Source organism: Triplophysa dalaica, chromosome 2 (assembly GCF_015846415.1).
Source record: "Triplophysa dalaica isolate WHDGS20190420 chromosome 2, ASM1584641v1, whole genome shotgun sequence".
Taxonomy (NCBI): domain Eukaryota; kingdom Metazoa; phylum Chordata; class Actinopteri; order Cypriniformes; family Nemacheilidae; genus Triplophysa; species Triplophysa dalaica.
In genome coordinates this window covers 14339692-14364530 of record NC_079543.1, presented here as the reverse complement: position 1 = coordinate 14364530, position 24839 = coordinate 14339692, and the positions used below count along the sequence as shown (strand labels likewise).

The window sequence follows — 24839 nt, the reverse complement described above, 5'->3', positions numbered from 1 at the left end:
AGGAGATGCAGCTCAGAAATGTTAACCGGGGCCAAACAAGACTTCGCAAAGATCCAAGGAGGGTACATGACTTAAATAGCTCCCACAATGAAGCTCAGGTGTGCAAGTAATCAGCAACAGGCATGTGGGAAATGGAGTCCAAATAGGTTTAATATTCTGGGGAGGGAGCCCTCTGGTGGCGAACGGAAGAGTCTGCAGGAACCTCATTTGTGACACTGTGCACTACCATCGTCATTTTGGGTTTCCTGCCCCGTCTCTTGATGTTTCTTGTTTTTACGGCGCGTCTTAGTTTTTGAAAGTAGAAGGTTTTTGTTGTTTTTTCCCCCTTGCAGGAAGTTTTTTTTAAATAATTTTTTAGTTTCGCTTCCCCCATCGTGGGTGTTTTGTTTTTTAATAAAAGTCTTTGTATTGAAAACCACTTCATCCCCGCTGCCTGCAATTGGATTCTTCCCTGTGATTCATGACACAGTTTATATGTACATATATAAATGGAGTCTGTCCTGCCATTTGAACATTTGTGGTATTTCAGTCTCTTAAGACCCCAGTTTTGAACACGGTTTTTCAATAAATATTATATAAGGGAACTAAAAATTATGCAGTGATGATTATTTCTATGAGCATTGTATGTGTCTTTCAGTCTTGACTAATGTCACATCAGATTATTTTCTGAAAATAAATGATAATATTTGCAGGAAATAATAATTTTAATATTATTAGTAATAATATTAAGCAAAAAGGAATTGAATCGATAAGGAAGCTGACTGATTAAATCTTTTATGGTGTGTGACCTAATGTGTCCCCTACAGTATCACCAGCACTAAAGCAAAATGACCTGAATCAGTCAACAATCTTCAGTCACATTTATGATGGTGTATATAAATTCTAAGGAGTGAACCTGACAGGGCCTGTACACATCTACAGAAAAGAGAGGGGACATGCAGCCTGATGATGATGTCCTAACAAATACACTTAAACCACTAGACTGAGCTTCATAAGATGTTACTTTTGGAATACCATTCTCAAAATAAAAACATCACAGAGATGCTTATGCCCACGCATTTTAGTTTTTATCTTCATGGATAATAGGGAGGCACAAGTGTAATCTTTTAGAATAAGAAATGTTAGGTCAGTACACAATACATAGATTTAAAATCTCCAATCTTTTTAAAACTAAATCTCTAGGTTTGTTCTTAGAAGGTCAATGCATTGATGTTTTTGCTTTTTTGCATGTATTCAACCTTTAAAGACTTTAAAAACTTTACGCGTCCTGTGTCTTTTGTGGAGAGAAATCAATAATTCACAATAAATTGAAAACAATAACAAAGCACAATAAAATCTTCTTTTCCTCATCCATCTACCATATTTCCGTGCTTAGTCTGCAGATGAATGCCATTCAGATGTGCAACTGCTACTGAGTTTATCCAGTTTAAAAATGTTAATGAAATGGACAGTCTTAAGACACTTTCCTCAGTATCCTATGTAGTGAACACTGATTGGTATAAAACACTTTATTTTGTGGGGGAAAACACCATGTTATTGCAAAAAACACTAAAAAAGCGAATTTATTAAAACAAAGAACTAAAAGTTAATTTATCAAAATATACAACTTCAGATTACAACTGCTTTAAAATGTTATAAATATCTCTGAAAGTAGTCTTTCTGTGCAATGTTTGAAGTGTTCCTGACAAGGTTTTCAATTTGGTCATAATCTTCAAGAAGCGGGGAAACAGTCTTTTGACGTAACAACCAGACAATAGCAGCTTTGCTGATCATTAGTTCTTTTATTGATATATACTGCCTTTCCAAACAGCGTGTGAGTGTGCTCAGTCTCAGTGGGCGGCAGGAAGAAGCAGCTTTCAACACGTGACTCCTGAATGAAATGAGTACAAAACAGTGTTTCTAAAAACATGCCACTGTTATCGACTGTTTTAATATATAAACATGAACACATGTCATCTGTAAATATGCACATGGTTACCTAGGCCGAGGCTGTGTGAAAAGATATAGCCTTAATCTTCTTATGGTGATTTGTTAGATGTTGCATTAGAAGTCAGAACTGACAATAGAAACTGAAAAGATGTAAATGAGAATGGCTTTGTTGCTTTATTGTTGTAAATATAAAAATGCTAAGTTAGAACTTTTACGAGCTCATCCTAGAGCTTTAGACCGATTTGCACAAAATTTAGTTTGGACCATCTAGAGACAGTGCACACAAAAATTTGTTAAAAGATTTTCGATTGGTCACTCTGTTCTCGTAAAGCACGTCAACGAATTTGATGGAGAGAACGCCAATATGGATTTCATGCTGTATCATGCCAAAGTTTCGGGTAACAATAAGAAACTCAGTAAGTGTCATCACAAGCCCGGCCTGAGGTAACATGCTCTGTTGTAGGCCAGCACAACCTAGTGGTCCGATGTTACAAAAAAATCTATTTTAGCTAATAGCATCTGAAAAGCTTATCCAAAAAGTTGAGTTCATTCATATCAAAGTTGTCATATTCCACCATACTTCCTGTCTGTCATTAGAATTATATAAAAACATACTTTTTCGAACTCCTCTGGCTATTTTGTGATAAACCTTGGCTTTCATAATGCTGCCAGTGCTGTCCCGTGAGCTCAAGGTCTCTCTTTTTATTCTTAAAAAAGGCATATGTTTATAAGAAATTATTTGAGAATTACATTTAAGAATATTCTTAAGAAAATCCTATAATTTATCTTAATAAATTTCTTATATCTTCTCTTAAGAACTGTTTTTTGAATCCGGCGTGTTTGTATGTGAATTATGGAAGAATCTGATAGAACCGAATCAATAGGTAGAGGTGAGGCAGTGTGTGCTTACAATTGCCAGTGAGTTACAGTATGCAGGGAAATGTCTTGATATTGTTGTTGCTGGTCCAGGACAGCATTGTTGCAATCATGTTGTGTAAATCCTTTTGGAGAATGTGTACAGGTGTTGAGGATGTCCTTGAGGTTGTGATCATAGTTTGTATCTCGCATGCAGACCCTATAGGCTAATTCAAAACTTTATTGTGCACACGACGTGTGTATGGTGGGGGGGTCTACAAGACACTTGTGTTCTGGGGAATTCTTAATCCAGGCATTATTGCTCTCACACATGTTTGGAGACAGCGCCAACTTGTGGTCAAATGTTATTGGCTATTTTATTGTGCTATTTATGCTTTTTCATATCTGCTGTGCATAAACTAATCTTCAGAAATGTCCACATGTATTTCCCTTTGTGCCCTTGTAGGGCTTGACCCTGTAATTGCTACTTGCAGCTATATTTCTATTTTGTGTTTATAGGATGAATTAAGATTTTACGGTTGTGGAATGACGTGAGGGTGAGTGATTTATGGCAGATACTTCATTTTTCTTTCAACTACATAAGCGAGACCTTGATTTAGAATGTAACTGTTTTGTATTTCCCACTCAGTCACAGAGTGACTGTCTGAATTGACTGAAAACAACTTGCACTGCTATGTATTAAAATATATCAGTGCCATTAATTTGCACACCAGTACTGTTTTTTAGGCATGTGTATAAAATCGACCTAAATGTTCTGACATAATCTAAGTTCTGTTGAGGAAACTACCCCTTACAATAGTAAAGCTTTTCAAGAGGAACATGTAGGTTTACATGGCGGGAAAAGCAGGTCGAACGAATTGCCAGAAGATTATCTAAAGTTTGATTGTGAAATCTTAAGTTGGTAATCAACCATAGTGATCTCCGATCCCTAGCGGATTATGATCAAATGTGCTCTCAATAAAGATTTTTTTTTACAGAGCCTATTTTCATGGGGGTTTGTATCTCTTGCATTCCTTAAAACAGAAGGGAATGTATTTACATTTCCTATGCACAAATTAACTTTTTTACTTCTATAGGTAGACTGAATGTTGTTCCCTTGTGATCCTGTTGCTCATTACAGCCCCCATCAAGGATGCTGTCACCTCATGTTTACTATTGCTTCCCAAAACATTCACGAGGGAAATTTCACACACGCTCACACGCCCATTAAGTGTGGCCGTTTATGGAGTTCATTGGCTGTGCCAGCTGCAAGGAACCCTCCTTCCGTCCAGCTGCGCCACCGGATTGGGTGGCGAGGTCGCCTGTCACCAGACATCAGCCTGTCACCAGACATCAGTCGAGGCACGAGTTCCCGTTGCTCCCCCTCAAGTGCGTTCAGTTTCAGCCGCACAGTTCAGACCTGATGCAAGAGTCAATGCGACGCGCAGTTAAGATGAAGTCGGACTCCGATTGGTACTGATTTTAAGAGCCTTTTTCATTCAAGAGGATGTCCATTATCATGATGGCGTAACCGTCGGTTCCACGACCCCTTAAAAAAATGGCGTCACTTAGCCGGGTCCGAGTTTTTACTTTGATTTTTCTAACTGCAAGCTGTTATTTAACTACTCCGACAAGTGGCAAAGAAGCAGTAGAAGAAGAGACGGTGATCATCGGATTGAGACTTGAGGATACGAATGACATTTCTTTTATGGATAAGGGCTATTTAAAGGTAAGGGAGAGGTCTCGAATGAGAATGAGAGTGTATGGGCAAAACATCAACAACGAGACTTGGTCCAAAATTGCCTTCACGGAACACGAGAGAAGTCGAGTTATTGGAAACATCGATAGCTCTTCGTGGGTCAACAAGAGCCAGGATCATCCGTGTGGCATTAGAACTTCAGATATTTTGATTTTACCACACATAATTTTAAATCGCAAGACGTCTGGTATCGTGGAAATCCAGATCAAACCTCTGCGGAAGACCGAGACAAGCAAAGCGTACTACCTGTGCATTGCAACTTCCACACCTGCCGTCGCTGGCATGCTCGACACTTGGACAGAAAACACGTGGATCTATCATGACGGAGAGGACACCAAAGTGATCGTGGTCGAAGAGAAAAAGTTCCTGCTTCCTTTCTGGCTTCAGGTGATCTTTATCTCAATGCTGCTGTGCCTCTCGGGAATGTTCAGCGGGTTGAACTTGGGTCTGATGGCTCTCGACCCCATGGAGTTGCAGATCATTCAGAACTGTGGTACGGAAAAGGAGAAGAATTACGCGAGGAAGATCGAACCCGTCAGGAATCAAGGAAACTACTTGCTTTGCTCGCTTCTTTTGGGGAACGTTCTGGTGAACACCACCTTGACCATTTTGTTGGATGATATTGCCGGTTCGGGGTTGATAGCTGTAGTGATGTCAACCATTGGCATTGTCATATTCGGGGAGATTATGCCTCAAGCTATATGTTCACGGCACGGTCTTGCTGTAGGTGCGAATACAATCTTTTTGACCAAATTCTTTATGCTGCTCACGTTTCCTGCGTCCTATCCGGTAAGTAAATTATTAGATTATCTACTCGGACAAGAGATCGGTACAGTCTACAATCGGGAGAAACTTTTGGAAATGCTTAGGGTCACGGATCCGTACAACGATCTGGTGAAAGAGGAGTTGAACATCATTCAGGGTGCATTGGAGCTGAGGACTAAGACCGTGGAAGATGTGATGACGCCGTTGCGCGACTGCTTCATGATCACCAGCGATGCTACGCTGGATTTCAACACAATGAGTGAGATCATGGAGAGCGGTTACACACGCATTCCGGTGTTCGAGGGGGACAGATCCAACTTTGTGGACCTGCTATTCGTGAAGGACCTGGCATTTGTGGATCCCGACGACTCCACCCCGCTGAAGACGATCACTAAGTTCTACAGCCATACTTTACATTTCGTTTTCAACGATACAAAACTTGATGCGCTTCTGGAGGAGTTTAAGAAAGGTGAGAATGCGCTTGAATTTTCATTTAGTGATGCTATAAATCATTGCTTTTGCTTTCGTTGTACGTTTTTTTAAATGTTACAATGGTTAGTTTTGGCCACGCTTCAAGTTTATAGTTAGGCCTATTTGAGGAAGTTTCAGTATAATGTAACATTACAGGATGGCCATTACATATATATATATATATATTAATAATAAGTCTTATGGAATGTTTTTTAATAGGCCTACCTTAATTTTTATATAATTGTGTCTTTTTAAGTATTTACCATTAACATATGTAAAGAAAGAACAAGTAGTACCTGCCTGTGGAACAAAATACTCTATATGGCCTAGTTGCCAAACCTGTTGCCGGATCCTTTTGGGTGTCCCTATTTTATTGAAAACTATTTGGGGTTGTCAGTTTTGCACTTTACTTGCTGCTCTCAGAACCCTAAACGTTTCACAATGTGTCTGTGTGTACAGGGAAGTGATTTCACTTAAACGCTATCCCAATGTGCCCTCAAACATCAAAGGGTTAAAGCTAGCAGTAGAGGTGAGAGTGTAGTGATGCAATGGAAATACACAGTAGGTGTACTCACAGTTGTTAAAGGAGGACTCAGGGGTTTATTATGTGTAATACTTTATAAATCAATAACATGTGAGATTATCAAACCGTGTTTTAAATTACACGCAAGTTTCACTGTGGGAATTATTTTAATTAAAAAAATGTGATTTAAAGGAAATGCAATACAATTTATATTAATGCTATATCATTAAGTCCCCAAAAAGAAGATAAAAATACTTTTTTTACTGTGTTCTTGAACACAAAATCATTATTAAATTGACAGTTGAAAGTAAAAAAAAAACAAGTTACTCAGTTCTCAACTGCTCAAGACACAGCAATAATGCACAGCCATGTGTGTGTGTCTGTGTGTGTGCACGGTCGTGCGTGTGTTTGAGTGAGTGATTGATGTGACACTTTTATTCGTGGCTGCTCTCCAGAGGTCATTGTAAGCCAGTGTTAATTATTCTAATGCCTCGGAGCTGCACAGCCAAGCAAAGTAGGAACAATGCATAAATCCTGACAAGCACACCTAGTGTAATTTATTTTTATTGGTTTCCTACTGCTGATTCAAGTGATTACATCTGAACATAAGGTAAATTATCCTGAAATCTATCAGTGGAAAAGAGATACAAATGTCTTATAACTAACTAAGTAGGACCCAAGCTATGGATAAAAATGACCTTAAAGATCAGTCTTTATAAAATTTCAAAAACTCTTTGGTTGCTTTTGCAGTATGCTTAAGGTCATTGTCCATCTGCACTGTGAAGCGCCGTCCAATGAGTTCTGAAGCATTTGGCTGAATATGAGCAGATAATATTGCCCGAAACACTTCACAATTCATCCTGCTGCTTTTGTCAGCAGTCACATCATCAATAAATACAAGAGAACCAGTTCCACTGGCAGCCATACACGCCCACGCCATGACACTACCACCACCATGCTTCACTGATGAGATGGTATGCTTAGGATCATGAGCAGTTCCTTCCCTTTCCTTCTCCATACTCTTCTCTTCCCATCACTCTGGTGCAAGTTGATGAACGCGAGGTATGTCAAACCCGCGACCGCGGGGTAAGTCAAGCCCATTTCAGAAATCGAGGTATCTTATACTCCGAATGAGTAATCAGAGTAACATACTCCGTGAACCTAACCTGGTCGGGAGGAGGTTTTATTCCGCAAACCCAGGGTTTGTTACAATCTCCACCCCTTTGAAATTGCATACGCCATTTGTTTATTGATTCGTGTTCCTAATCGCGCTCGATTTAGTCACACAGACCTTAAAATGGCATGTCCGTTTATTCAGGAACCCGTAGATGAGGAAGCTGCATTAATTCGCAGAGAGTTACATTTATGTCGGTAGAGAATTGTGAGGCACGGTTTGGACGTTTTATCTTGACTTTTAAGGCCAGTTTAAGTAGTACATTTAACATTTCCCAATCAGGTATCCTACTAGAAAGAGCATTTTATTTCTTAAAACTTTCCTGAATGAATGATGTTATTGTATTTCTATTCAGCTGCTGCCTAGATCTTTCTATTGCAGAAGGATTGCACCTACATGAGAGCGAGAGAGAGAGCGAGAGCGAGTTTCCCGTTTTCACAGTTTCAACAAAATAAATATAAAAGTGATTGACATATAAACTTGCGCATTAACAGGTGAGCAATTTTCCCCCACGCCAACTCTGTGTTGCTCTTTTTTCTAAATATGTGCTCATATTCACCTGACACTTGTAACAGCCAATTGTCCCATTACTTTTGGTCCCTTAACAAGTGGGAGGCACATATGCAAAGTGTTGTAATTCCTATACCGTTCACCTGATTTGGATGTAGAAACCCTTAAATTAAAGCTGACAGTCTGCAGTTAAAGCACATCTTGTTCGTTTCATTTGAAATCCATTGTGGTGGTGTATAGAGCCAAAATTGTTAGAATTGTGTCGATGTCCCAATATTTATGGACCTGACTGTTTATCAATTTCAAGGTTTTACCCACCGGTGGCAAATAATGGAGGCTGTTTTGAAGTTTTTGGTATTATTTAGGGTCCTGGGTCAAATACATAAATTACCGGGAGTCTGTTGTTTATTTATCATGGAAACTCTCGTAACATTTGTGATCTGTGATGCTGACAGGTACGGATATCATTAAACACCATACAACTATAGGCTATACAAACTATACGCAACGCCTTGCCATCACATCTGGGAAATCAGAAGAAACTATTTTAAAAATAAAGGCAGGATATAAGACTCCTATCACTTAACATCCCTCTCTTATAATCATTTTCCTCTCATGTTATACCTAAGAGTGTTATAATAATCAAAACAGGCTTGACTCCTAAGCTCGATCAAAGCTTTAGACTTTGCAAAACAATTAATAACATTACTGTAATTATATGATTATTGAAGTTATTATCATTGCTATTATTATTGCATTCTCTCATAAAAAGATTTAACGCTAAGTTAGTTAGTTAGCTCTAGTTAGAACAGTCACCTCTCTCCTGCTCCTTCTCCGGGATGTTTCCTTTTTAAATGCTCCAGCATGCAGGTTGTGGTGCCGTGAAAGGCAAGTTCCGCCTTGCATGCATTGCACACAACCGCATTTTTTTTTTCAATTTGGTAAAGCTTTCCCACGCATTACTTGTTCGCATTCGATTGTACTCCGCCATAATTCTCGCTGTGTGTCCTTCTACTGCGAAAGCATTCGGGAAGGCTGCATTACACTCTAGCGCTACAGTGCCGTAGCGGTCAAATTGTGATATTGCAGGCCCTTAAATGAAGTCACGTAATCAAACGACTACCCGACAACAAGAATATTTGTCAACTATTTTTTGTTGTCGACGTTGTTGACAATGTCGACTAATCGTTTCAGGCCTAGTGTTTGGTAGAGGGCCCGACGTTCTGCTTTTAGGACGATGTCGGCCAAATGTACGTGTGCTATCTGGGTTTCGTCCCCGCTCTCCTCCATGAATACGGCTAAGTCCACCGTTAGGCTACATCAAATATTAGCGCCCGCGTGCAAGATCCCAAATTTAATTTTACCATCTAACAAAGTTAAATTTATCATTATATTCCACATCAAAAACAATAAATAGTGAATTTAAACTAGTGGTGGGCATAGATGATTTTTTTTAATCTAGATTAATCTAGATTAATCTTGGAATTAATCTAGATTTATCTAGATTAAAATGGCTCATTTGAATACTGCGGAAGGCATAAAAAATATGTGTGCTACCCAAATAATGACTAAAAGTAAGTCAAGCCAGGTGGCGCATTAGACCAGGGGCTCATCTCCTGTTTCCAAAATGCATCACAAACTGCTTGCGAAAGCTGTTCTACTATGATAATTGGTGATGAAAATAAATTATGTTCAATAAAATGTACTTGTGTTTACTTCCGCATTAGCTAAGAGATGCTTTGCGTTTAGGTGGTACTTGAGACTGGAAGAGCTCCTACAGTACATTTACATTTAGTCATTTAGCAGCCGCTTTTATCCAAAGCAATTTACAAAGAGTTAGGGAGCAACAAGCGACATGTCATACAGGAGCCATAATACATTAGGTGCCAATACAAATTTACTGGTTTCAACTAAAGCTAGACCACTACCTGTTGAGAGAAAGATTTTTTTGTTTTTAAACCAATTCCGCATTGCACAAGGTGCAAACAGCCTTAAAAAAACGGTAATTTTCTGGCAGCAGGTGCGCCAGAAAATGTCTGTTAAAAAACGGAAAAATACTGTCAAGAAAAAAACAATAAAAAACAGTAAAAAAACGGTAATTTCATATACATATACATATATTATAATTACGGTTTATTACTGTTATTCTACACAAAAATATCCATATAAAACCATGAAATATTTTAATTTTAACATAAATGAATTGTTAAAATATTCAAACACCTAAAACACAGAAAAATTATTTAAAGAATGATAAAAAAATTTAAAAGATCATAATCAGCAATTCTGATGAGCCATATAAAAAGTATTTAACTTGAGCTAGAGAGGTGACAGACATATCTAAAGGTATAGTTCACACCAAAATAAAGTTGTCATCATTTACTCAACTTTAAGTTGCAAAAATAACTAAGATTTGCTTTAATAATAAAAAACAACAACAGTAATCTTAATTTTGTTTTTTGTTATCTGCAAATACATCCTGTGATCAACATTTAACAAAGCATCGTTTAGCAACACACATTTTATTTTTTAATGAAACTGGTTCTCCCCACTGGTTAAAACTACTGGTCTTTACTGTGAGCTTTTTTTTAACCCTGTACTTTGAATTTTACACAATTTAAAACGTGTAAACACACGTTAAAACCCTGCAACTCACTCAAGATAACAGTCAGCCACAAAATACAAGCAGAATGAACCCTTTACACATTACAGAATAGTATATAAACTAAATGGAAATGTATGAAATAGAAAGAAGCTGGCATGTGAGATGTCTACTCTCGCCATTCAAAGTCTGCAATGTTTGTAATCAAAGAAAGAACTTTAGGATTTATGGACTGCTGTTTTTTAGATTGCTGCTTCTCCACTTTGGTCCCCCTATCTGGATTTATCCGGAAAAGGCATGTGTGAAGACAGAAATACACTTGAATATAGTGCTACAAACATTTTTCATAATCAGCAATTATGATGAGCCATATAAAAAGTATTTAACTTGAGCTAGAGAGGTGACAGACATATCCAAAGGTATAGTTCACCCCAATATAAAGTTGTCATCATTTACTCAACTTGAAGTTGTTACAAACCTGTACACATTTATTTCTTCTGTTGAACACAAAAGATACTTTGAAGATTTGTTTGTAACCAAATTGTTGATGGACCCCATTGACTTCAATAGTATGGAAAAAATACTTTAGATGTCAATGGGGTCCATCAACTGTTTGGTTACAAACATGCTTCAAAATATCTCTGTTCAAAAGAAGAAATTCATACAGGTTTAGAACAACATGAGTGCAAGTAAACGATGACAATTTTATTTTGGGGTGAACAAATATCTCCCATTAAGCAACTGTGCCTACTATGGCTGTGATGCGTTCCAACAACCAGTTTTAAAATCTGCTGCCAGTGTCAACATCTCCATAGATCATAAAGGAAATGTTACACCATGTCCTAACCAAACGTGACAGCGACACACAATGATGCTATTTTAGAAACTGCTTTTATTTTTCCGCAACATCGCGGCTGGAACTACATCACAAAAAAGTATGCCAATGATAATCTCAGGTACTGTTTATGTGCTTTATTTTATGTAAAATGGTGTAATGTGTAAAATAATAAATTTTGTTTTATTATGTTTTTAACAAAATTAATCTCTGGGGCCGTGCACTTGCCACGGGAGCCCGCCCACAAGCTCTTCTGATTGGCTGTGGTTTTTGATTGATTTTGTTGCATCTTGTAATCGTGTCTGGTGTAGACAGACAAATTGCTTGTCGCTGGAATCTAATCGTATCGCGCCTGGTTAGGACACAGTGATAGTCGCACCACAAGATTGATGGAAGGTGAGAATGTAATGTCCAACAGGGAAAAAATTGTGATCTATTAAATCGAAATAGACAGTTCATAATGTACCAATACCAGTTGTCTTCCCACAGATGCCAGAAATGCACAGGGTCTGCTCATTTTGCTCCTGTCATCGAATAAATGTTGTAATGATCTTGCCACCAAATAAAATTTATCTAGACTTTTTTCTGTTACCGGTTTCATGTCCATTAATTTCCTAAATGGATAATTGTTTATCTATCCATCTTTGGGCCATATATACACACTTTTTGTTCTTCAGGAAATGCATTTTGTGGTTAAACTTTAAGTCTTACCTCTGCATGAACTCCAGAGTTGCTCCAAGTCCCAGTGGATAACTGATGTTGAGGCAGTAGTAGTATACGAACATCATTACAAGGGCATCAACACAATTTGTAACCCCATCTTTCACGATGGTCTGGTCCACAGCAATCATCAAGTTTTCAGCTGTGAGGGGAGAACTCCCTACAGTACATAGAAAAATAAGAAAAGTCAAAAAAAGTTAGGTTAAAAGAAAAGTCTAACATCACGACTATCAAAAGACCACATTATTTGGCTTGCATATTAGCACAACAAGAAAACCTTACTATTCTGGGTTTTACCTTTCCATTATGTTGAAAAGTTAAGGGTGTCCACCAAAAAATAATTCTCACAGTAACTCATGTATTTTCAAAACAGTATGACAGTTTATCTGTGTAATACAAATTAAGATATTTAAAAGGTTGGTTCACCCAAAAATGAAAATAATGTCATTAATGACTCGCCCTCATGTCGTTCCAAGCCCGTAAGACCTCAGTTCATCTTCGGAACACAGTTTAAGATATTTTAGATTTAGTCCGAGAGTTTTCTGTCCCTCCATTGAAAATGTATGTACGGTATACTGTCCATGTCCAGAAAGTAGTCCATGTGACATCAGTGGGTTAGTTAGAATTTTTTGAAGCATCGAAAATACATTTTGGTCCAAAAATAACAAAAACTATGACTTTATTCAGCATTGTATTCTCTTCCGGGTCTGTTGTCAATCCGCGTTCAGGACTCCGCAGTGACGCTGCTGACGTAAGTCTCCCTCAGACTGCTGACGTGTCATCTGGTGCGCCCAAGCTTCTTTTACACAGTCTGAGGGATACTTACGTCAGCAGCGGAAGACTACAGATGAATAGAGAATAATTATGCATATTAAAAATATGCATAATTAAGTCAATACGTGTATATTTGTAAAATGCATAGTATACACAGTTTTGTCATACTTTGCATATCTATTATTAACTGTCTCTCTTACCTCTTATGTAAATTAATTATTTTCATCATTGATATATTTGATTTTTATTCTATATATTTATTTTTTCCATTTTTTTCAAAAAATGTTCTGATCCATTGCTCTTATACAATTTATTATACACCAGTTGGTCTTAGCCAGTGCGTTATACACACATCATATTTCTACTATGTAGTTACATGTATATAGATTTATGTAAACTTTGTCACTTGTTGTATGTACAGAAAATGTCTATTGTCAGAACTGTGTTTTTGTACAAGTATGTCTTTGATGGTGCGTTCAAAGTTCCAAAGCTAGGTTATACCTCCCCCTCGGGGGACGGACAAAGGCTCCGGCCTCTGGCGGATGGGGGCAACTCCCCCGCTCCCGCTTGGACGAAAGCCACCCCACCTCGACCCAGGGGCGCGGCAGCAAAGGTCGCTGTTCCACCGAAGCTTTGACGGTGGCCGCACTGTGCACTTCCGTTTCCCCAGAGCCACCGCTTCGGGCAGCCACTGGTGGACGCCCTTCGTCCGCGCTGCCCGAACTCCCCGGCACCGTGAGGCCACTTGGCGGCGAGGACTCTCCGACAGCATGTCTCTCCTTCCTACCGGGTTTCGGCACCAATGTAACACGATTCAGAAATGGAAGGAAGGAGGCGGGAACCGGCAAACATTTAACAAAGTTTTAATATAAATAATAACAGCCGGCGGCCCCTCACGGACGACCGCCGGCGAACAAAACATAAATACAAAACACAAGAACATAACTACAAACGTAAATCATGTTCGGGCCCGGTCCTCTCTCTTCGACGGTTCGGTCGCTCGTTCTCTTATATGCTCCCAATCTCCATGTGATTCGAGCCCGGTGTGCGCACAGCTGGCGCTCATTCACAATTACTCACCGGTCTCGAACCACGGTCTCGCCCTGCCTACTCCACTGCACATACATTCTAAGTCATTACATCTTAAAGGAAACGTCCTATAGACGTATTGCAGATGAGCAAACACTCTAAAAAATATGTCTTCCAGATGTAAACACACACATCAAATAGATGTCTCCGTGATGTTCGTGTGCTATCTGGGACGTTCAACCCCCCTAATGTTCAAACCAAATCTACGCCCTTGGGTATTTCCCCTATGTGGCATCTTTAATGCACCCTCAAAGAAAGTTGAGTTATTGCACCTCAAAATGTCCGATAAGTGCAACGGCCCATTGAACAGTACTGTGAGATATGCCAAATTCAGGGGTCCATAACTTAAAAATGCTACAGTAAAAATGTCTGTTTTCTTGCATGACGGTAGACATCAAAACAAGGTATAACCTAGCTTTAGAACTTTGAACGCACCATCAAAGACATACTTGTACAAAAACACAGTTCTGACAATAGACATTTTCTGTACATACAACAAGTGACAAAGTTTACATAAATCTATATACATGTAACTACATAGTAGAAATATAATGTGTGTATAACGCTCTGGCTGAGACCAACAGGTGTATAATAAATTGTATAAGAGCAATGGATCAGAACATTTTTTGAAAAAAATGGAAAAAATAAATATATGGAATAAAAATAAAATATATCAATGATGAAAATAATTAATTTACATAAGAGGTAAGAGAGACAGTTAATAATAGATATGCAAAGTATGACAAAACTGTGTATACTATGCTTTTTAAAAATATACACGTAATTGACTTAATTATGCATAAACCGTTTTGTATGCTCTGTACTACAATATTGCACTTTCAAACATGTAGGTACTATTGGATGTGATTAATATTCATGGTGGGGATAGGCTGCCTAAAAACTGTTCTATCAAAGTAATATTGAGAATGGTAAGCCAAAATGTTAACTTGGCATGTTTCCTAAATGTCTACAAACATATTAAGGTGTGGTTTTGATTTAATGCAGTAAAATTATTACACACCGCTCTTTTAAGAACATTTTGTCTTTTATGTAGGAACATTTAGGAGCACAAACACATATTCAAACATTAACCGTGAAGTGCAGACCTACAGAAAACAAAAAATACTGACATATAAATGGTAATATAAAATAAGTGGCTTACTATACGTACGGGCGTATTTCTAAAAATGGCCACATACCTCAACGATGGCGTGATCATCGTGGTTATGATCACGCCATTTTTCAGCAACAATGTTAACTAATTTCTAGAAATCCTACACAAACAACATCTATCTCAACATTAAATACAACTTTTCAACCATCTTCAACCAACATGTGTAAGGTTCCTTAACCTTTCATTGTTCGTTTTGATGATACCCAGCTAACATAAGGCCAGCGGTGGACCACCTGTGGCCAAGTTGGCGGGCCACTGGTGGGAACCGATTGTGATCCACCAGCTTTTTGTTCATCGTTTTTCCATTGGTCCACCATCGGCAACCACCATATTTCTGTCAGTGGTCCGCTGCTGAGCCGCTGGTTTATCAATAATGTTTGCTGGCGGTCTACGGTCGGCCCGCCGTTCATAATTGTTAAATCACTTTAGCCAAAATGTCCTTAGACACAATAATGGATCAAAAATGTTCTATAGCAATGGCAAATTTATTATTTAACAGATCAAATGCTTTTTTATCAAATGCTTTTAACCAACGTTACACAAATAGAAGCATTCAGTTAACATTTATTTGTATCCATACTTGTATAGTTATCCATGTTTCCAGTAAGACCATAGTAAACACAAAATAAACCAGTTTTACTACAATAATAACTTTGATAGTTTAATTAAAACCACAGTAAATCCAAAAATAACCATGGTCGTACTTGCATAGTAGTAATCCATATTATATTTTTTTCCCATGGTTTTCAAAAACTGTAGCTTACCTCAGCACTCCAGCATTCCAATAATATTACTTTAGTATAAACTTTATATCAAAACCTTAGTTTAAAAAAAAACATGATTTGATGGCAACATGACAAGATGGTTTTACCAAAGGAAATCCCAGGTTAACTGTCTTAAATGCGGGGTGTCCGATTTCCAAATTACGCTTGTTTAGGCAAAGTTGGCCCAAGTACCAAAACAACCGTGTAGCCAATCAGCAGTAAGGTGCACAGTGCAAAGGATGGACATTAGTCGAGCCGAGCGCTGGTGAAAGCGAAATATGGGGGTAGGGGTGTGTCTGTTTTGATGATTGAACATCAACAACGGCTATGAGAAATCGGAAACCCCGCCTTTAAGGGTTTAGCCATTTTTAAAATGTAAACAATTTCAAAGAAGCTGTACAGAAAATGCATGTTTCAATGTTAAAATCAATCAGAAGTTAATCAGACATAGGGGGCTATGACTCACTGAGAAACATCTTCTGTCAACAAATTAAGCTCATATCGCAATAGCTCTAAGATAATACATGTCATGTGTTTGAAGTAATGTTCTATTAAAAATAACATATTATTATAGGGTAAGTTTGCAGATTTTCAACCCTCTTTGTACTGGTACAATGTAGAGGTCGACCGATATGCGTTATTTAGGTCCGATACCGGTTATTTCCATGTGAATTAGACCGATAACCGATATTTTGAACCGATATACAGCGGTGGAAATAAGTATTTGACACATCAGCATTTTTATCAATAAGGGGATTTCTAAGTGGGCTATTGACACAAAATTTCCACCAGATGTAGCCATCAAGCCAAATATTGAATTCATACAAAGAAATCAGAACATTTAAGTATACAAGTTCAGTCATAATAAATAAAGTGAAATGACACGGGCAATAAGTATTGAACACACTTTATTTAATACGGAGATATGGAATATCTACAATATGGAGATGGTGGTCTAGGGGGTTAAACCATGGAACTGGTAAATCAAAGGTTGCTGGTTCGATCCCAGCATCCACCACCAGTGTGTCCTTGAGCAAGACACTTTACTCCATGTTGCTCCAGGGGGGTTGTCCCTGTAATAAGTGCACTGTAAGTCGCTTTGGTTAAAAGCGTCTGCCAAATGACTAAATGTAAATGTAAATGTAATACTTTGTAGAAAAGGCTTTGTTGGTGATTACAGCTTCTAGACGCCTCTTGTATGGAGAGACCAGTCGTCTGCATTGGTCAGGATTGATTCTGGCCGATTCTTCCTCACAAATGGTCTTTAAATCTTGAAGGTTCCTTGGGCCTCTTTTATGAACTTTAATCTTCAGTTCTCTCCATAGATTTTCTATGGGATTTAGGTCAGGTGATTGACCGGGCCATTCAAGCAGCTTGCTTTTCTTTCTTTAAAACCATTCATTGTGTCCTTGGCCTTGTGTTTGGGATCATTGTCTTGCTGAAATGTCCACCCTCTTTTCATTTTCAGCTTTCTGGTAGATGGCTGCAGATTTTTATCCAGAATGTCCCGGTACATTTCTCCATTCATCCTGTCTTCAATAATATGAAGTCTGCCAGTATCCCTTGCTGAAAAGCAGCCCCAAACCATGATGCTTTCACCCCCAAGCTTAACTGTTGGTATGGTGTTCTTGGGGTGGTGGGCAGGGCCATTTCTTCTCCAAACACGGTGTATAGAATGACTGCCAAAAAGTTACATTTTGCTTTCATCTGACCATACTATAGTCCCCCAATTATCCATAGGATTCTCCAAATGGTCTTTTGCAAACTTTAACCGAGCCTCAACATGCTTTTTCTTCAGCAATGGAGTCTTGCATGCATGGATGCCATGGCGGTTCAGTGCATTGCTTATAGTTTTCTTTGAAACAACAGTTGATAATTAAAACAGCTAATTTACGTTCCCTATCAATACTTCACTCGTACTGCATAGCAGGACGCTATGGGTAACCAGTATAATCCCGCCGTTCTACAAGTGGTAGGTATAAGGCAGGGATTCCCTGCAGAAGACGGAAAAGCCAAGCTAATATGTGGCTTAATCCGGTTAATCGTCCCAAAATGTGCTAGGTGCCGGTGTGGTTGAGGGCAACCATGGTCCGGCAGTCTAGTCTTAAGCAGAAAGGACGCGGGCCTGTAAGGCCGGAAGGTCCAGACTGTAGAATCTGGTAAATGTGGAAGGCGAAGCCCAGTAGGCCGCCCGCACAAATATCCGCTATGGAGACTCCGCTAGACCATGCCCATGAAGAGGCGACACCTCTAGTAGAATGGGCCCTTACTCCTGTGGGGACGTTGCTCCGAGATAGCATATCTGCTCCCTGGTTCAGTCTGCCCGGCACATGAGCTGCCCTCAGTGAGCGCTGATTGCACTGGGCCCATTCCAAGAGGCGAAGTACCAGGGAAAAAAGGCGTCTTGAGGAGAGGCCTCCCTGGTGATTTATGTAGGAGCCCACTATCATGCTGTCCGATCGGACTAAGACGTGGCGGTCCCGTAAGACCGGGCAAGCCATACTGCCTGCGTTTCCACGTAGTTGATGTGCAGTCCCTTTTCCTGAACCGACCAGTGGCCGAAGGCCAGTGCGCCATTGCACAGAGCCTCCCAACCCGTGTTGGAGGCGTCTGTCGTGATCACCTTTCGTCTGCATGTGGTGCCAAGGTGCACACCCTGCTCCAACCAAGGAAGATCCTTCCATGGGGCTAGAGCGGTTACGCAGAATTGATCCACCCAGATGCGTAGGCATCCAAGATGCCAAGCGTGTGGCGGAACTCTTGGTTTCAGCCAGTACTGCAGTGGACGCATCCGAAGAACGCCTAACTACAGCACTTGAGACGCGGAGGCCATGAGACCCAGCATCTTCTGAAATGCCTTGAGGGGGCGTGACGCTCCCAGTGTAAAAGAGGCCCCGAGCTTCTGAATAGCCAGGGAACGGTCTGGCGCGATTTTGGCCGTCATACGACTCGAATCGAAGAATGCCCCCAGGAAGAAAATATACATTGGCTAAGGGACAGAGCGCTCTTGGCAAAGTTGATCCTGAGCCCAGGCATTCTAGATGGCTGAGAAGGAGGGACCTGTGGGACCTTAGCTCTTCCTCTGACTGTGCTAGGACAAGACAGTCGTCGAGGTAGTTCAGAATGCGGTTTTCCGTCTGCCTGAGAGGGGATAGAGCCGCGTCCATGCACTTCGTGAAAGTGCGAGGAGCTAGAGACAGACCAAATGGAAGGACCATGTACTAATATCCAACCCCTTCATAAGCGAATCTCAAGAATCGTCTGTGATGGGGAGCTATCTGGATGATGAAGTACGCGTCTTTCAGATCCAGGGAGAATAACCAGTCCCCCTGGGCATATTTGCGAGAGGATCTGTTTCAGTGTAGTCATTCTGAAACGCCGTTTCATAAGGCCGCAGTTCAGATGTCTGAGATCGATGAGGGGGCGGAGACCAGCATCCTTTTTGGTGTACGAGGAAGTAGTGGCTGTAGAAGCCCGACTCGGTTTGATCTGGAGGAACCAGTTCTATGGCTCCTTTGTCCAGTAAGTTCCTCAGCTACGTGCGCAGAACGTGTGAATTCGCGTTCTGAACTCGGGTGGAGATCACCCCGCGAAACCGCGGGGGTCTGCGAGTGAATTGGAGTGAATATCCTCAAGATATTATCCCCATCACCCACGCCGATACCCCAGGATGGCCTGCCAGGCCTCGGCCCTATGCAAGGGGTTGAATGCATAGGGGAGGTAAGCCGCCTATTGGGGGCTTGTCTTCTGCGGATAGTGGAAGAGGAACGTTGCTCTTTTTCTGAAAAAGTTTGTGTTTTATTAAAGTGCCCGCTATAACAGCGGTGGGTTGTGCGGCCGTTAGAACAGACCCAATATTCACATTGTCGAACAAAAACACATTTTCGCCGGCACCCGGAACAGAACGGTGGGGGTCCAGCCAGAACGAGGACCGGTCCGAAGAGGCCTCTGGCTGAAATCGGAGAGTCGAGGGGTGGACCTTGTCCGCCTCCTTAATCTCCGTGAGCGTCAGCCACAGATGGCGCTCGAGAACCATGGGACTGGCCATCGATCTGCCTATCGCATGGGCCGTGGCCTTGGTGGTGTGTAGAGCCAGATCCATATCGCTCCTCAGCTCTTTGAAGGGCGCACTGTCAGTACTGGACTCCATTCCCCGGAGGAGTTTGGCCAGGTATACCTGGAGTACTGCCATGGAATGCAGAGCGGAAGCCGCTTGGCCGCCGGACGAGGGGTGAGACGCTTTTGCCTTCCAACCTATGGTCGGGGGCGGACACAGATGTGCGGCCACCGAATAATCAAGGGGAGTCAGCTTCTCATATCCTTTTTCGTCTGATCGGTCAACGAAGGTGAGAGCGGAGGAAGAAGAGTGTCATAAACGGGCCGAATAGGGGGAGCGCCATGATCTGGTGAGTTCATCATGAACTTCCTGGAAGAACGGTGAAGTCCGCTGCCGAGGGGCTAGATTGCGCCTGGCAGAAACCATTCTTCTAGGCGGCTGCGAGTAGGTTCCTCCAGAGAGGACCACTCTAAGCCCAGCTCTTCCACAGCTTTAGTGAGGACCCGAAAAAGCTTGGAATCCACACTAGGCGCAGGTTCACTGTGCTCTACAGACGGCGAGGGGGCAGGGCTAAAAACTGAGCCTGATAGCTCCTCCCCATCTGAAGCCGCTAACGTCATGCTGTCGTCTTCCTCGAATTCGCTTCCGCCAAAAGGAATTTCTTTCTGTGGAGAAGGCGAGGCACGCCGAGGTGGCGTGAGCCCGCACTTCCCTGAGCGCTTAGTTCCTCTACCCCGATGCTTCATCCCCGCAGGGTGAAGCGGGAGGGATCGAGGAGCGGAATCGCTCTTCAAAAAGAAAGCTATCCGGAGCGCAGAGAGGAGAGACTCATGCGCTCACAGTGACTGTCAGCGGCGTGGAGGCAGACCCCACACGAGTGACAGGGACGGCGTGGCATTTGCAATAATGTAGCAGGAAAATTTGCTCGAAAAATTGCCTTTTATTGCTTTGCCGGATAGCGGCAGGAAAAAGGATACAGAGCTGCTGAAACCAGCGGAATTGCTGAGCAGAGAGGTCCAGTCTGCTGCAAGGCTCTTTCGAAGGCAAAGCTATCAGTCCGGGTAGCGAAGTAGAAGTCGTCGCTGAAGGAGAAGAGATCTGAGGACCCTACGGCGATGTGTTTGCTTATATTGCCATAGCCCGCCCCTTTTGGCGGGAACCATCGCCATAGGTCCGGGCAGCTTTGCTGCCATAGGCGTAAAGTTTTACTTTACATGCACCAATGGCCGTGCAGTATTCACTGCGTTATTGTAAAGCTTCAGTCATCGGAGAAAAAGGAGTTTTCCCCATAGCGTCCTTTTACGCAGTACGAGTGAATTATCGATAGGGAACCCCAAATTCAGTGTCTAAGAAAATTAGAATATTGTGAAAAGGTTCAATATTGAAGACACCTGGTGCCACACTTGAATCAGCTAATTAACTCAAAACACCTGCAAAGGCCTTAAATGGTCTCTCACAATCATGGGGAAAACTGCTGACTTGACAGTTGTCCAAAAGACGACCATTGACATATTGCAAACGGATGGCAAGACACAAGAGGTCATTGCAAAAGAGGCTGGCTGTTCACAGAGCTCTGTGTCCAAGCACATTAATAGAGAGGCGAAGGGGAGGAAAAGATGTGGTAGAAAAAAGTGTACAAAGAAAATGGGATAACCGCACCCTGGAGAGGATTGTGAAACAAAACCCATTCAAAAATGTGGGGGAGATTCACAAAGAGTGGACTGCAGCTGGAGTCAGTGCTTCAAGAACCACTACGTACAGACGTAATAAGACATGAGTTTCAGCTGTCGCATTCCTTGTGTCAAACCACTCTTGAACAACAGACAGCGTCAGAAGCGTCTCGCCTGGGATAAAGACAAAGAGGACAGGACTGCTGCTGAGTGGTCCAAAGCTATGTTCTCTGATGAAAGTAAATTTTGCATTTTCTTTGGTAATCAGAGAGTCTGGAGGAAGAGAGGAGAGGCACAGAATCCACGTTGCTTGAGGTCCAATGTAAAGTTTCCACAGTCAGTGATGGTTTGGGGTGCCATGTCATCTACTGGAGTTGGACCACTGTGTTTTCTGAGGTCCAAGGTCAACACAGCCGTATACCAGGAAGTTTTAGATCTCACAAACCCATCGCAATTTCATGACGTCACCATAAACTTCCAGAATGCGTGAAGACGTAAATAATTTGGCGCCGCAGTCATTACCTGTGTTGAACTATTACGACGCTTCGAGAAACAATGAAAAATTTGCAATTTGCAGTATATGTTCCAAAGACATCTCACTTTGGGGAGCTTTGTCCAAAAGGTGGGAAGGGCGCATGTTTCCCATTCATTACCCATAAAGCCACGCGGGATCAGTGGAGACTTGCGGTGTGGAGCCAGCCGCGTGTATATACAAGGCATAGACCAAGACTGCTCACCACCGTCTAATTTGTATCGCCATAGTTTACTCTTTTTACACTTTTCATAATAACACCACGTTAACGTTGTTTAAGGCGTTGTTTCTGGAACTGATTCTGCAAGGCATGCATCCGATCACTTTATCAGACCCCCGCGACGCGTGCTCACACATACACACATGCGCGCACTGTGGTGCTGTGTTTACAGACTTTTTTCCTTGATAGTTAAAGCGACGACCATCATTTTGGATAAACCTTAACTTTAAGTAAGTGGAAAAAAATATTTTCCGTTCAGTGATCAGCTAAAGCAGCACATTCATACCAAAAAGCAGCTTAAAGTTACATGTAAGTGAATAAATGAATGATTACAAAACAGCGTTTACAAGCACCTGTCATTGTTACTGACTGGGCATATGATTATAAACATTTGCTGTGATTATTATTTTATGTCGGACAACAGAAACATTGGATATGTAAACAACTTCAAATTTATTGGGTATTTAGTTCAGTAAGTTCAGAGAGTAAACGAATGTACATAGCGATGATGTCACAAACATGCTAATTAGCGCGAAACATCACTATGGACCATAGTGACGGTTAAAAATAGATTATGACAGATTTTTTACTAGTCTGTACAATGAAAAAGTCTAGCTCAACATCTGTGCTGAATACAGAAACCTGGCAACTGCAAAGTCAACAGTTAGTAATGTGACTCTCACATTACATTTTTTATCAATTAATTTTGTCCTCCTCAAACTTGTATTGGACAATGTTTAAATAACATCAGAATTCTCAATTTTAGGAGATTAAATGTTTATTTGTCTTTCACAGTTTACTTTTGGACAATGTTTAAATAAACATCAGACTGGTCCATTTCGTTTGTGTTTATTTTTGTCTTTGTTGAGTAACCTGGCATGCATATTGTTGTTCACTGTATAATGAATGTTTTTAGTGATTATTTAGTAAAATAAACAATCTGTTAAAACAATATAACATAAATATATATTACATAATTACTGTTATATAAAACTTCTAAAAATATTACAAAAGGCAACATCTATAGTATTAATTGAACTGAAAAAAGGTTAACGGTGATCAGAGAGCTTACATATCAGTTATATAAAGCTTGAAGATCACTGATCACGATGACAAAGAAATCTGTACTCAGTATCGGCTGCAAAAATCCTGATAGGAGCATCAGAGGTTGCTTAGTTGCATCTGAAAAGTGGAACAAAGAATTTCAGGTAATTTAAATAGGCCCAAAATTATAGGCTAAATAAAAGGCCTCAAGCTGGAGGTTTTATTTTTTACTTTTTGACTGGTAGATCTTACATTTCATCAAGCAAATTGTAATCAAGTCTGAGGTCGGGGATCTTGGTAACCTGGTGTTAGGGTCTGAGCCTAGAAAACCCTTAGTAACAATGCTGTTACAATTAGAAGTTTTTTTTTTTGCAACCGGCCACTGCATTTCTGCCCGAGCCCGAGGGGCCCCGATATATTTATGCTCCTAGGGCCAGGCCTCGGACCAAGTCATAAATAAAACGGAGGCCGGTTTCCCTTTGCCACTGTTCCCGTTCCTCTGCAGGGCATCACTTTTACGATTCGTACCAGAGCATGCTTATGTATTATGATGCTACTGTTTTGAGGTAAACAGTATGAAAAGTGCACTCTACTTTAGCACAACAGTGTAAAGTTAAGTTTGTTCAACTTTATGTGCACGTTGTGGAAACCCATCCGCTTATGATATCAAAATAACACTAGAGCAACTAATGAAAGATGCTTCGCGCCGATCGGTCTGTAAAGCGCTGCTTGATGTCCGACAAACCTAATGGAGCAGTTTGGGATGCGGTAAGGACACAGGTTGCGAGACACAATGTCGCATGTATCCAAAGTTTATTTTCTTAAAGTGACAGCTGAAGCTGAATGAGGAATTAAAGCAGACTTATGTCCTTCAAATTGGGCGTCTCTGGCTGGATGGCAATCAGACTTTGTTCTGTGCCTGAGAAACAAACAAGGACCACTTAAAACATTTGTATTAACTTCAATTCAATTTAAAGTTTATTTATATAGCGCTTTTCACAATGTGCATTGTTCCAAAGCAGCTTTACAGGGGCAATCAGGAAAAACTGAAAATGTACACAGAACAGTGCATATTTTTTATAGAACAATCAAGATCATTCTAATAAATTATATCTAATTAATAAATTAATAAATAAATGCAGTCTCCCGGTGAGCAAGCCAACACTGCCCTTCTGTGGCGAGGAACCCAAACTTCAATGATTGAATAATGGAGAAAAAATCCTCGGGAGAAACCAGGCTCAGCCGGGAGGGCCAGAGCCCTTCTGATATGTCATAGCTGCACTCAGTGACCCCGACCAAAAGCCACTGAGCAAATATCCACGAGGAAGAGGGAAAGCCCACCATCTGCAACCCAAAAAGTCCCACTCACCGT

At 40.8% G+C, this 24839-nt stretch overlaps 1 protein-coding gene across 4 annotated transcripts in view; it reads left to right on the top strand.

Moving 5' to 3' along the window:
- Positions 1-4198: 4198 nt before the first annotated feature.
- cnnm2b (cyclin and CBS domain divalent metal cation transport mediator 2b) overlaps positions 4199-24839 on the top strand; it is a 100708-nt gene continuing 80067 nt past the window's right edge. For all 4 annotated transcript variants that reach the window (XR_008909346.1, XR_008909347.1, XM_056770504.1 and 1 more), the window contains exon 1: positions 4199-5777. Coding sequence is in view for 2 of the 4 variants with exons in the window: in XM_056770504.1 (XP_056626482.1) it covers positions 4343-5777 (1435 nt within the window). In the remaining 2 variants the exon portion in view is untranslated. The remainder of the gene's footprint in view (positions 5778-24839) is intronic.